This window comes from Podarcis bocagei, assembly GCF_964188305.1.
Source record: "Podarcis bocagei genome assembly, chromosome: 7".
Lineage (NCBI taxonomy): Eukaryota > Metazoa > Chordata > Lepidosauria > Squamata > Lacertidae > Podarcis > Podarcis bocagei.
Window position 1 is genome coordinate 64,408,265 of NC_138132.1, and position 12,408 is coordinate 64,420,672.

The following is a 12,408-nucleotide window of genomic DNA, read 5'->3' on the forward strand; positions in this document are numbered from 1 at the left end:
TTGAGTACTGGCATACTGCACAGGAAATTGTGGTTTATTTCTGGCTAGGGCTTACTGTTAAGTACAAAGCAGGCCAACAGATGCCATTTACAGGTGTCACCCCATTTAAGCATGATTGATTCACCCATGACTGCATATATGTGTGGCACCTGGAAATGAATAATTCAAACCCAGAAATCACAGGAGAGAGATGGAGAATCATTATGGCACGCAAGGAGACATTCCCTGGAGCCCGAAGATGACGTCAGTGAGGATAGAGGAAGCCCAGAATAAACTAGAGGTGCAGCTGCACTTTGTTTATGCTTCTCAGCCTAATAATAATAATAATAATAATAATAATAATAATAATAATAATAATTTATTATTTATACCCCGCCCATCTGGCTGGGTTTCCCCAGCCACTCTGGGCGGCTTCCAAAAGAATATTAAAATACTGTGATACATCAAACATTAAAAGCTTCCCTAAACAGGGCTGCCTTCAGATGTCTTCTAAAAGTCTGGTAGTTGTTCTCTTTGACATCTGGTGGGAGGGCGTTCCACAGGGAGGGTGCCACCACTGATGTGGAGGGGGGGTAGTGCTTTGCTGCACATCCCCCATCCTCCTGCCAGGCCTAAAGCTTCAATTCTAGTTGTGGATATTTTTGGATACAGTATTTTTGATATGGATTGAAGAGAGAGCGACTTGGACTACTGCAATGCGCTCTATGTGGGGCTACCTTTGAAGGTGACATGGAAACTACAAGTAATCCAGAATGCGGCAGCTAGACTGGTGACTGGGAGTGGCCGCCAAGTCCATATACAGTAACACCAGTCCTGAAAGACCTACATTGGCTCCCAGTACATTTCCGAGCACAATTCAAACTGTTGGTGGTGACTTTTAAAGCCCTAAACGGCCTCGGCTCAGTATATCTGAAGGAGCGACTCCACCCCTATCATTCAGCCCAGACACTGAGATCCAGCTCCAAGGGCCTTTTGGCAGTTCCCTCGCTCTGAGAAGTGAAGTTACAGGGAACCAGGCAGAGGCCCTTCTTGGTAGTGGTGCCCGCCCTGTGGAACACCTTCCCATCAGATGTCAAGGAAAGAAACAATTATCTGACTTTTAGAAGATACCTGAAGACAGCCCTGTTTAGGGAAGTTTTTAGTGTTTGATGTTTTATCGTGTTTTTAATATTCTGTTGGGAGCCACCCAGAGTGGCTGGGGAAACCCAAGCCAGATGGGTAGGGATTTATTTATTTATTTATAGGGTCCTTAGAGGGTATTCCTCACTTTACATGCTTTCACTTGTGCCAGGAACGTAACCCCTGCCGTAAGTGAAGAGTCACCTGTATTCTTACCAGCCACCTGTATTCTTGTCACCTTCCTGGCATTTGCTCTCTTAAAATACTGAATTCTTCTTTTATCATTATTCTGTCACAGGGATAAGAAACGCTGTCCAGATCGACATCGAGTTAGTTTACAAATAGATGTGCTACAAAAGGTAACAAATGAAACTTTGCCTGCAACTGGAAATGTAACGGTAAGTTAGTAGTACAGCTTCATTCTTGCATGTTAAACGTGGTGTATCTATCTTCTGGTGGAAGAGAGTTCAGGCCCCAGAGCATGAAAGAATCAGAGCTGAAGATAATTTCTTTTGATCTGCTGATCACAGATCTTCTGCCTTCCCAAACTTCATTTTACATAATAAAATGAATTTTCCTCCTCCACTGCAAATCTTTCACAGATGATCCCCCCCCCCCCTTATAGCTGTTTATGCTGGCAAAAGTAAACTGAGCTTTATTTCTAGAAACTGGACTGTGTTTCATAATAGGCATACTGGGGAACTGGAGCAGCAGTCTTTTTAATTACTGTAGGAAGATACCTTAGATTTCCCCCCAAATTTTTGGAGTACCTATGGTTGCAAGCTGCTATGTATACATGGCCTTGTCATCACTGATGTAGTATATTACTCAAATTAGATGTGAATGTGGAAGATCTGTGTTGTTAACAATCCATGTGCTGCAGTCAGACAGAAAGTGGGGCAGAGCAGCACTCAGTCTGATTTTAAGCTCCAGAGCAGAGTGCAACAGTCAGGGGGCTGAGACTCTCACAGCCCTCTTTCAAGGTACTGTTCCCACTTGGGGAACTAATGCTGGAAGAGAGCCTGGCTGAGAGGTTTGTTGATTGATGATGCAGAGAAGGAAGCCTTGGGGGGATGCAGTCTCTCTCACTTCCTCCTTTTCTCCTTAAAATGGACCACTTTCCTTACTTGCACATTCTGTATAATTCCAGTAGGTTTGGATAAAACATACAGAGGTCCTTCACTTGCATGTACCGTATTTTTTGCACCATAACACTCACTTTTTTCCTCCTAAAAAGTAAGGGGAAATGTCTGTGCGTGTTATGGAGGGAATGCCTACGGGTGGCATGCCTACGGATTTTCCTCCTCTAAAAACTATGTGGGTGTTATGGTCAGGTGCGTGTTATAGAGCGAAAAATACGGTAGTTTAGGTCTCAGAGACTCGACTCATCTGGGAAAGAGAGAGGAGGGAAACAATCAAAGAAGAAGAGATTTGTTAAAAGTGCCAGAAATGAGGCCAGAACATGAGAAAAGTGCACCCTCTACACATGCAAGGATGTGGCGAAACCTTTTGGAATGTTTATTACAAGATATGTTTTACATGTTGGTATGAGTTTTCTTGTTTGTTATTATTGCAATCTGAAAAAGATGAGTGCTGGAAGCAGGTGAATTTAAAACAAACATTTAAATCCAGTGACTTGGGAATACGCCTAATTGCTAAAGTTGCAGCACTCCTTTTCACATTTATTTCCCCTCTTTCAGATCCTCCCTCTTTTTATTGTGGATGCCACAAACTACTTTGGCCGCATTGTCAGTAAACAGAAAGATCCATATGCAGCTCTTGCAGATGAAGTGAATGCATATTATAAAAAAGCCAAGAATCTTGTCCCTGCTGACCCATTGGAGAAGCTATCAATGTATGGATTACGTGAAGAAAACACTTTCCACAGGTAGAATGTTTCGCTTCTTCTGCAAACAAATTTTGGTATAATCTAGCCTAGCGGTTTTCTATGCCAGTAAAAGCTATTCAGACCTAGGCACAGAGATGTACAGCTAACAATATAATCTGTAGAACATAATTTGTAAATGTTCAATATTTCTGGATGGATTGCTTTATACAGGCTTGCTTGGATCCCCCACTCCTTTCTTTATGGGTGCCCATGGGATCATCTGGGAAGCACTTAGCCTCAATATAACTTCCATAAAAAATGTAAACACAAATAAACCTTTAAAGATAGATTTGTGCTGGAATGGCTGGTACAGGGAGAAGAACTGTGTGATCCGAATTCACTGATGTCATAGGCACTGTACAGTGGGTGCCTGTGAAGTCATAAAGTCTCATTAGCAGAATTCACCAACAATGTTGCTGCTACAAGGAAGGGAGAATTGCATTTTAACAGCAGAACTGAACTGCAGTTTTAGTCCTAGATTTCTTGAAATCTGGAAGGAAGTTTACGAGTATAGCATCCTCTCTTAAAGATAAACCTTCTATACAAACACATAAGAATTCTGTTGGTTTAACTTTACCTTATATGTTGGAAATTTTTTAATTTCCCTTTCTTCCATTCTGTTACAGGGTCCAGGTGCTTGAAGTACCACCCAAGGGAGAAAACTCTGTATTTTATAGTGTTCATATCAAGTATATAGATGAAGGCAGATTTGGTCAAGTTCAAAATTATAAATTGCTTTACTTACCTGAACAATTCCAAGCTTTGCCCCCTCAAGCAGTGGAATTTATTGTTTGTCGAGTTAAACCCATTGATAATGAAGTGGAATGGAATCCAAAAGTAAGTTTACTCCTTTTTCTTACCTTCATTTGTGTTACGGTACACAGAGAAGTCTGTGCCTAAACTTGTTTCAGTAATGGCCAGCTATTTTTTGTTTTTGTTTTTTAAAACAACTTTTTGCAGGTCACTAGCCTGTATTAAGCAAAACATTTGATATCTGAGGATTTTTCTTTTTTGTTAGGTTACGAGATACATTAATCAGATGATCAGAGGGAAAGCTCATGAAGCAAAAATAGTACTTGCTTTGGGAAACACAATTTGGGTGGATCCAGTGGTATGTAGCAAAACATTAAATACTTTATCTAACTGTCTAATAAATTCCAAAGTGAACTTCTTTTAAGTTGGTACTGAGGAGTCTTCCTTCCTTCCTTCCTTCCTCACTCCCTCTTTTTGAATATGGGATACTTTGAATGTGGTACAAGATACTTGGTTTTCTCAGGTTTGCCACATTATACCACTTTGATCAGCATGCTCCCAGCTTGGTGGTTGTATTATCAGGTGGTTTTGCTGGGATATTATGGATTTAAGGACCGTGAAAAGAATTATTCACTGAGGTTTGGTTTAGAAGTCTCCAGTACTGCCATCTTAGTATTTTAACAATGGATAAACAGATTTTTACAAATGGTTTGGAAAATCTTCCCAAACATTTGAGCTGCTAGTTTTTAGAGGAGGCATTATTGACATGGCACCGTTTTCACAGTGGGCAACTTTGATTTTAAGAAGGACTTGGCCACATCTGTATTAGTGATGAAAACATTAATAATTTATCTGGTGGGAGATTTCTGTGTCCAAAAGCACAGAAATTTTGGCAGGAAATTTTTGCAGTCCTTACTGATCATCACAGAGATGTTGAAATAGAACTGGGATTAGCTTTGCTCTCTTTATTTAAAGGGTGCAGAAGGGATCACCCTTGTAAGAATCTGATAAACCACCTCCTTGTGGCAGCACACATGCATCTGGGATTAGAAAGATGCAGACAGATGTACCATTCACAAGTTGTGTGATAGGGTATGGTACTTGGTTTGACTGTGATGATCAGTAAGGATTGCAAAAACTTTCTGCCAAAATTTCTGTGCTTTTGGATACAGAAATCTCCCACCAGAGACAGATCAATGTACCAATCTAAGGGCTCAACTCTAGTTGATAGTTGCAGCAGAAAGAAGGAAGATAAGGAGGTCAGTTTCATAGTCATAACTAGGAAGTTTGAGGGATGAAGGAGCTGCAAACTAGTGGTGTGAAAGCAAATACTACTTATTCATAATTAAATTTCAGGTTCGTGTCACCAGACTTCTAGATCTGAAAACGTCTATTAATGAATACAATATTCGTTCTGAGATCCTGTCTACTGGAATGGGAACTGACAACCCAGAACACATCAGTGAACTCCAGAAGTTATATAGAGATGCTGAAACGGTTCAAGAGGAAAAGGAATTACCTTCATTGTAAGGGAGTGACTTCAATTTCTTCTTTTTAAATTATGAAGCTTTAAATTTTTAGCTAAAGAAGTGTTGTTTGTACTAAAATTAGAAGGTAACAGTTCAATGACATATTGAGATCATAACAGAGGCTAAGGGATTGCATTAGCTGGCATTCTGTTCACCTTAGTTTTATAGCACTTACATTTTAATAACACCTGTTTAGGTAGTTTTCAGGGGTGTTGCAGTATCATTCTCAAACTGGGGTTGATCTGTTTGAGCATTAATTACTTGGTTTGATATTGGTTTGACTGTATTTTACAGTTTATGATGTGAGTCACCTTAGGAAGGGTATATAGTCCTTGAAATGCAATGTATAAATAAGTTAGTAGGGCTTTTGCTCTTGGATACATATGGACAAACTACTCTCGCTATTCTGGTAACCTCTGTTGTTGAGCTTTCACCACATTTTCTCTGAGAGCTCTCCTTGTTTAATAGATTCAGTTCCAAAACTTGTCTTGGTGTGGAATGTCTTGAGTGTCCGGGGTGGGTGTAGCTGGTTTCTAGTGTGCTGGAGTCTCAAATTAGTTTCTAAGGCTGAGATTGACTAGAGAGAGAAGGAAACTTCCCTCCTAGGTGAGTCCTTTCCCAAGTGTCCCTGTGGTGATTCCTTTTTAAACCAGACGTTTGGGGCAGGCTGCATTTGAGCAGGGAAATACTGTTTAACCCTTTCTTCTTGTGTCATTTTCTAACTCAGAATCAGTGTGCCCAAGCTTCTGTTGCACCCAAAGGTAAAAATCTTTGCACCAGAGGATTAAAAACAATGCGGGGAGTATAATTTTTGAGCAGGAAAATGACACAAGTAGAAAGTATTTCATCATCCTTCCTCATCACAGCCTTTTTCCACGCAGACATTCTGCCCCTAGCTGGAGGTTTAAAAAAGCAGGAAGAACTGCAGAACACGTTGAAGCCTAAATGTGCCTTATATTGGCTGGAGACCAACATCACTCGGTGTCTGGACTGCTGCCCATCCAATGAGTAAAATGTTCTTTTAAGCAAAGTGCACTGTAACATCTCACACACCCCTTTTAGGATACATCCACTGAAGTGTGGGGTTAGTGAGCAGGCCGCATCTCCTTCACAAAGCATCTTGGACCAGGCTACTCTCAATTCACAGGCCTCCAAAGAACAAGCCGTATCCAATGTGCAGAATGATGTGCAAGAGGGTGATGTTATTACAAATCAGAGTTTTTCTCAAGAAACTTTACAAAATCATCATGGTAAGTATGCTGCCTTGAAAGGACCTTTATGATTGATTGATTGATTGATTGCACACACGTGTGTGTTATCTCCAAATAACAAGGTGGCATACACACTGCCTTCCATGTCCAATTTATCCTCACAACAACTCTGTGAAGTAGCTTAGGCTGAGAGTTAGTGACTGGTCCAAAGTCACCCAGGTGGCTTCGTGGCTGAGTGGGGATTACATAAAAAGAGTTGGCTTCAGACCCTAAAATTAATATGCAATAGTTTAAAGGGCACAAGGTTATAGGATGATATTAAAACAAATATGGAACAACAAATATAAACAGCTGTTAATGCAACAAACAACAACAACAGTAAAGAAGATCGCACATGGGTGAAGGGAAGTAGGGGGAGGGAAGTGAGGGCATTAATTGAAAAATTGTTAGATATATATGGGACCTAAGAGATTAAGGATAAGGAACCGAAAGAAGGAGACAAATATTAAGGAATAGTAAAATAAGGGAATCTGAGAAGAATCAGTACAAACGAAAATATGAGACTCAAGGTTTTGTTATATACTGTTTTGTCTTGGATTTGAAGTCTTCTGTTGTAAAGATTGTACATAAAATGAATAAAGAAGTGTTACCCTGAACTCTAGCTTGCCAGGTTCAACACCCATCCCCCTGGATAGCAAAAGGCGTCAACCAAAATTATCATTCCTGGGGGCAAAGCATCTGCTTCAGGCAATGGAGTTTTAGACTCTTTGGAAGCCCACTGTGAACTGCTCATAAAGCACTTTGAGGGTAAAACTGCTCACCCATGTAGCAATCTTGATGCCACATCCATATTTACTTTTTTTTAATTTATTTATTTATTTATTTATACCCCGCCCATCTGGCTGGGCCTCCCCAGCCACTCTGGGCGGCTTCCATAAAAACCAAAAATACAATAAAATATCACACGTTAAAAACTTCCCTGAACTTAAGATGTCTCCTGAATGTCAGGTAGTTGTTTATCGCTTTGACATCTGCTGGAAGGGCGTTCCACAGGGCGGGCGCCACTACCGAGAAGGCCCTCTGCCTGGTTACTGCAGTCTCCAGTGAGGTACCCACTACAGCAGCTGCTACAACTTACTAGGATTTGTTTCAGTGGATGTGGATGAGGTCCTTGTGATGATGTAGCCAGCAACATGCCTTCCCGTCCTCCTTACCTTATTAAAGTTTGCCAATGAGATATGACCAAGTGGATGCAGGGTGCAGCCAATGCATCCTTGTGGGAGGGAGTGAAAGGGGCAGTGATCTGATGGGCTGCAAATTCCCCCTTTTTTCAGAAAAGTTGCAGCGCAACAATTGCAAGTAGTCTTGGATAAAAGAAATAGTCTCAAACTCATTTCAGTCTGGATTCAGGCCTGCTTATGGGATTGATTCAGCCTTGGTCACCCTAATGGATGATCTTTATCAGGAGAAAGATGGGAAATGTGGCCCTGTTACTCTTTCTTGATCACTCAGTGACTTTTGAAACCATTGACCATGGAATCCTTCTGAACTGAGTGCTAGGAACCTTCAGGGTGGATGTAGGAATCAGACTTTTAGTGTTGTGGCTCCTCCCCATTGAATATTAGACAGGTTGTCTTTTTGGCACCTACTGAAGATCTTCCTCTTTCAACAAGCCATTTAAGTTAATCTTTTCCAGGCTGTATCTGTATTAGAATTCTTTTAAGGAGTTTTAAAGATTTTTTGTTTGTTTTATTACTTGTTGTTTGTGCTCAGGATAGGCAGATAAAAATTTAATAAATGGAATTCAACGTCATACTAATATGATTGTTCTGTCAGCGCACTCATTTATGCTTGCTAGGTGGAACCATCCCCCCCCCCCGTGTGCTCTGGGGTGGGGGAGAGTACTACTGATCCTCCAAAGCCAATTTGGGGGTGGGCTAGTGGAACTCCCTGTGCTGGCTTCCACTAGCACAAGTGTTAGCTGAATCTGGGTCCGTTATAACAATAATAATGAATTGCACTTACCAGTTGCTTTTTTATATACAAAAAGTAACCCAATGCAGCTTGCCAAATGTGAAATCTTCCATTTGCCTATATAGCTTTACTGAAGTCCTGTATTTACAGTGTGTGCTGTGTAAAATTAATTTGTTCTGTCTTTCATTTAGACGAAATGACTGCAGCTAAGAAAGCAGATGAATGTCTACAGCCATCTCATGAATGGTATCAATTTTAATTGTTTTGCTTGGAGCTTATGTCGTTCCAAGTCCCAATGCCTTGAGTGGGTAGCAAGGTTTTTCATTTTCTCTCCTTCCCTATCCCAGACTGCCAAAGGCAGTTTCATGCCATTTTTTGAAGAAGTACAGGCGTGGACTTTGGCAAGCCTTAAAAGAAAGGGAACTCCAAAGTTTGGTGGGGACAGTCTCTGTGAGTCCTTGTGGGTCCTTGAAGTACATAGTGTATTTCAATAAAACATTACCAAGGTTAGGCTGCTCTGGGCTTTCTAGGCTATTGCTGAAGATGGGCCATAGTGTTGGCACCATCTAAAGCTGCAGAGCTGCTGAGAGCACCCCTATATCAAGCATGTATAGTTCAGTCTTGAAAATATGAAGGCCTGAGTGCTGATAGCTGGTTCTCTGGAGGCATGCAGAAGGACTCTAGAAAGCAGTGGGTTAATGGCCCATCTCTGAGAGATAGGAACAGGTGAGTTGAAACTTGAGTCCTGGGCAGCTCCAAAGTGCTGTCCCTCTAGCTCTTTTCCTGACCGTGTCTAGAAAGGGTTCGAAACTCCCATTGTTCTAGGCGCATTTTGCAACACAGAATTTCATTAGCGCAAGTAGTTTCTGAGCTCTGGGCACAGTACTGCGCCTAAGATTTCAGATTAACACTGCAGAGTGGCAGGAAAGGAGGACCTTTTTCTGCCTCCCCACTTCCCCACTGAAGACTGAAGAAGGGACCCTCTTAAGAATATTAGGGGGTGGGCAGGGGAAGATTAGACCATGTGGAAGATGAACATAATATTTTAGCTGCAGTTCATTCATTTTCAGTTTTGTATTGTTATAAAATAATGCACCTAGACATTCCATTGTTGCACCCATAACGTAGCTTTAAGGTGCCATTTAGCTCCTAGCTTTCATATCTGTTTCTAACACTGTCTAGAAAGGGAAACTTCTTCCACTTAGCTCTCTCATCTGTTTCATTGCTTAATTTCTCTATTCTTCAATTTGTTCTGACAGTCTTTTTCCCTCCTTTCTGCAGCTCTCATCTTCTTGTCTGTTTAATATATCAAAAGTCTTTTTTGTTATTCTGAAGGTTTGGGGTTTTTTGGTCAGTTTGAATCTACTTTCTCCCTTAGATCTCCTAGGCACTATTAGGGATATTAATGGAAGCAAGGAAGCCCAAATCAGGGCACCAGACCATCAGTGGCCTGAGACAACTGTCAGGGCCTCCTCTCCCCACCTTCCCTAGGGCTGTCTAAGGACATGGGCTCTGGGAGAAGGCAGAAGCAAGGAAGCCCGTTTCAGGGAGCAAGTGCTGTCAGCTGGTCCTGGCAGGGAGCCCTCAGTGCCCTAAGAGAACTGATGGAACAGCCCCACTTTCTCTGGGAGTCTTTAAGACCTTTGTATCCTGAGGTAGGGCAAGGAAACCCACGCCAGGGAGCAAGTACCATCAGCAGCTGAGAAGCCCATCAGTCTGCCAGAGAGGATTCCCCTGCAACTATAGTTTATACCATTTCTTTGTTTTAGTATTTTTAAGTGGTAAACTGCCTTGGGTCTTGGCAGGAAACAATTGCAATAAAAACATGGAACTGTTTTCTGGAGTCCTCCTGCACGCTCTAGGAAAGAGCACCCACTGTGTGTGAACCAATTGCCCAGCCTGTATATATGAGAAAAGTTTGGGATCTGTATGGTCTGTTACAGTTTTTTGTTTTGTGGGACAAGGGTATGTATGAAAAGCCAGCTTCAGCCATATTTCCATTGCAGAGCATTGCCATGAGGGGAGACTCTTAATGGAGCTCCATCACCCCCGCCAATACACTCCTTCAAGCTCTTCTGTCTGATTTGCTCTTTTTCCTCTTGTAATGTTGATATTCTTTTCCACATGGGGGTTGAGTCCAACCACAGCAGTTAACCAGATGCTCCCGAGAAGCTCACAAGAAGGGCCCAATGGAGAAAGCCATCCTCAGCTTTCCCAAGCATCTGCTAATCGGAGGTAGGCTGCTTCTGAAGAGAATGTGCCTTTATTGGCTGTCACTTTTGGCATTGTCAAACCTTTTTACTATATGTTGTAGAATCGAGCAGTAGCATTACATGGCTTGTTAACTGAATTACTCCCAGGATATTGGAAATTCCTATGTAGGAATTTGTATTTAAAAATCAAATCCATTTTAACCACTGTTTTTCCTTTTTTTAGCTTCTATCCATCAATAAAATGGTTTGAAAAGCAGGATGTTGTTGTTCTGAAGATAAAATTACAAAATATTACCAGCTACGACTGCAAGTTTTTCTCCCAGAGGATCATTTTCAGGTAGATAGGAAATATTTCACCAAAAAGGATTAAAAAAATGATTTGATTCTGTTTTCAAACTAATATTTTAAAATACTGTCAGTGCTTCTGTAGAAGACAGATTTTATTTGGCTGATATGGAGCTGCAGAAAAATATCATCAAAGAAAAATCAGCTTGTGACCTTAAGAATGGCGAACCTGTCATTACCCTTGCAAAAGAGAAGGCTGAACCTTGGTGCAACTTGCTGAAGCACAAAGTAGGTTGGACATTCAAAAGTGGCTTATGGATCTTAAAATATTGGCATCGTAGACTGAAGTATTCTGAAATGTTCCTTCCAACAGAATCCCCACATCTCCTTTGATTTTGATTACTTGGATTATTCTGAAGAAAGAAGTCCCTTTTCTGCTGGTAAGCCACTAATTGCATTTTATGTATACATGTCTCTTCGGTCATAGAGGTTATCCAAGAATGGGCCACTCCTTTCACTTGTTTCAGAGACAGGACTGCAAATTACTTCTTGCTTGGTCCCCTTCAGTGAGAGAGGGCACACACACACACACACACACACACACACACACACACACACACACCACTGCTTCAAAGCAGCAGGATTTTCCCAGAACTTGGATTCTTTCTCTTTCTTTGTCATGATAGCAAGTAGTTTAAACATTTCTGTCCCTATAAAAAAATTCCTTCCAGTAGCACCTTAAAGACCAACTAAGTTAGTTCTTGGTATGAGCTTTCGTGTGCATGCACACTTCTTCAGATACGACTATGGCAGACCAACACGGCTACCTACCTGATTTCTGTCCCTGATACTGATGAGGGAAATGCCTGCTACAGATCTGTTGCATACTCTGTGGAGGGGAGAATCAGAGCTGGCTGCAAGGAGGAGCCTTCCTGGGCTAGCATCATAGGCAGTCAGCATCCTCCTTTTAGCTGGAGTGATATAAACCAATGTCTGATGACTCTTGTTCTGGTGGACAGGAAATGTGGAAAGAGAGCCTGTGGTTCACAGGGATGCCTGGAGGGTGGATGTGTCTCTGTGCACTCTCTAGGGCAGGAGCTCACTGGGTTGCTGACACTGGGTTGCACTAAATGCATAGTGAACAGCTACCATGTCTGGTTTATTGGTTTATTTGTTGTATTTTAAGAAACAAAGTGTTTGCTCTTTTTTCAATCCTTTCCATAAGCTACTAGAATGAAAGCATTAGAGATCATATCTCTTATACCCATTCTCAATTATTTGACTTCTGATCTGCATTTTGCACGCGCACACACACACACACACACACACACAAACATCCCCATCTCCTGTAAGGCTTTTCCTTTTTAAAAAACACCCATTGGTGTTAAAGAGTCATAACCTTGTGGGGGAGGGAGACCATTTTTTGTCATGATTTC

General features: G+C 41.5%; 1 protein-coding gene across 7 annotated transcripts in view; it reads left to right on the forward strand.

Annotated features, from left to right (window-relative positions):
- Positions 1-12,408, forward strand: part of TDRD12 (tudor domain containing 12) — a 43,399-nt gene that overhangs the window by 28,395 nt on the left and 2,596 nt on the right. For all 7 annotated transcript variants that reach the window (XM_081203973.1, XM_081203968.1, XM_081203974.1 and 4 more), the window contains exons 22-32: positions 1,418-1,517; positions 2,820-3,007; positions 3,634-3,844; positions 4,026-4,118; positions 5,117-5,286; positions 6,352-6,539; positions 8,666-8,720; positions 10,611-10,709; positions 10,911-11,024; positions 11,107-11,260; positions 11,346-11,412. In XM_081203973.1, the coding sequence (XP_081060099.1) occupies positions 1,418-1,517; positions 2,820-3,007; positions 3,634-3,844; positions 4,026-4,118; positions 5,117-5,286; positions 6,352-6,539; positions 8,666-8,720; positions 10,611-10,709; positions 10,911-11,024; positions 11,107-11,260; positions 11,346-11,412 (1,439 nt within the window). The remainder of the gene's footprint in view (positions 1-1,417; positions 1,518-2,819; positions 3,008-3,633; positions 3,845-4,025; positions 4,119-5,116; positions 5,287-6,351; positions 6,540-8,665; positions 8,721-10,610; positions 10,710-10,910; positions 11,025-11,106; positions 11,261-11,345; positions 11,413-12,408) is intronic.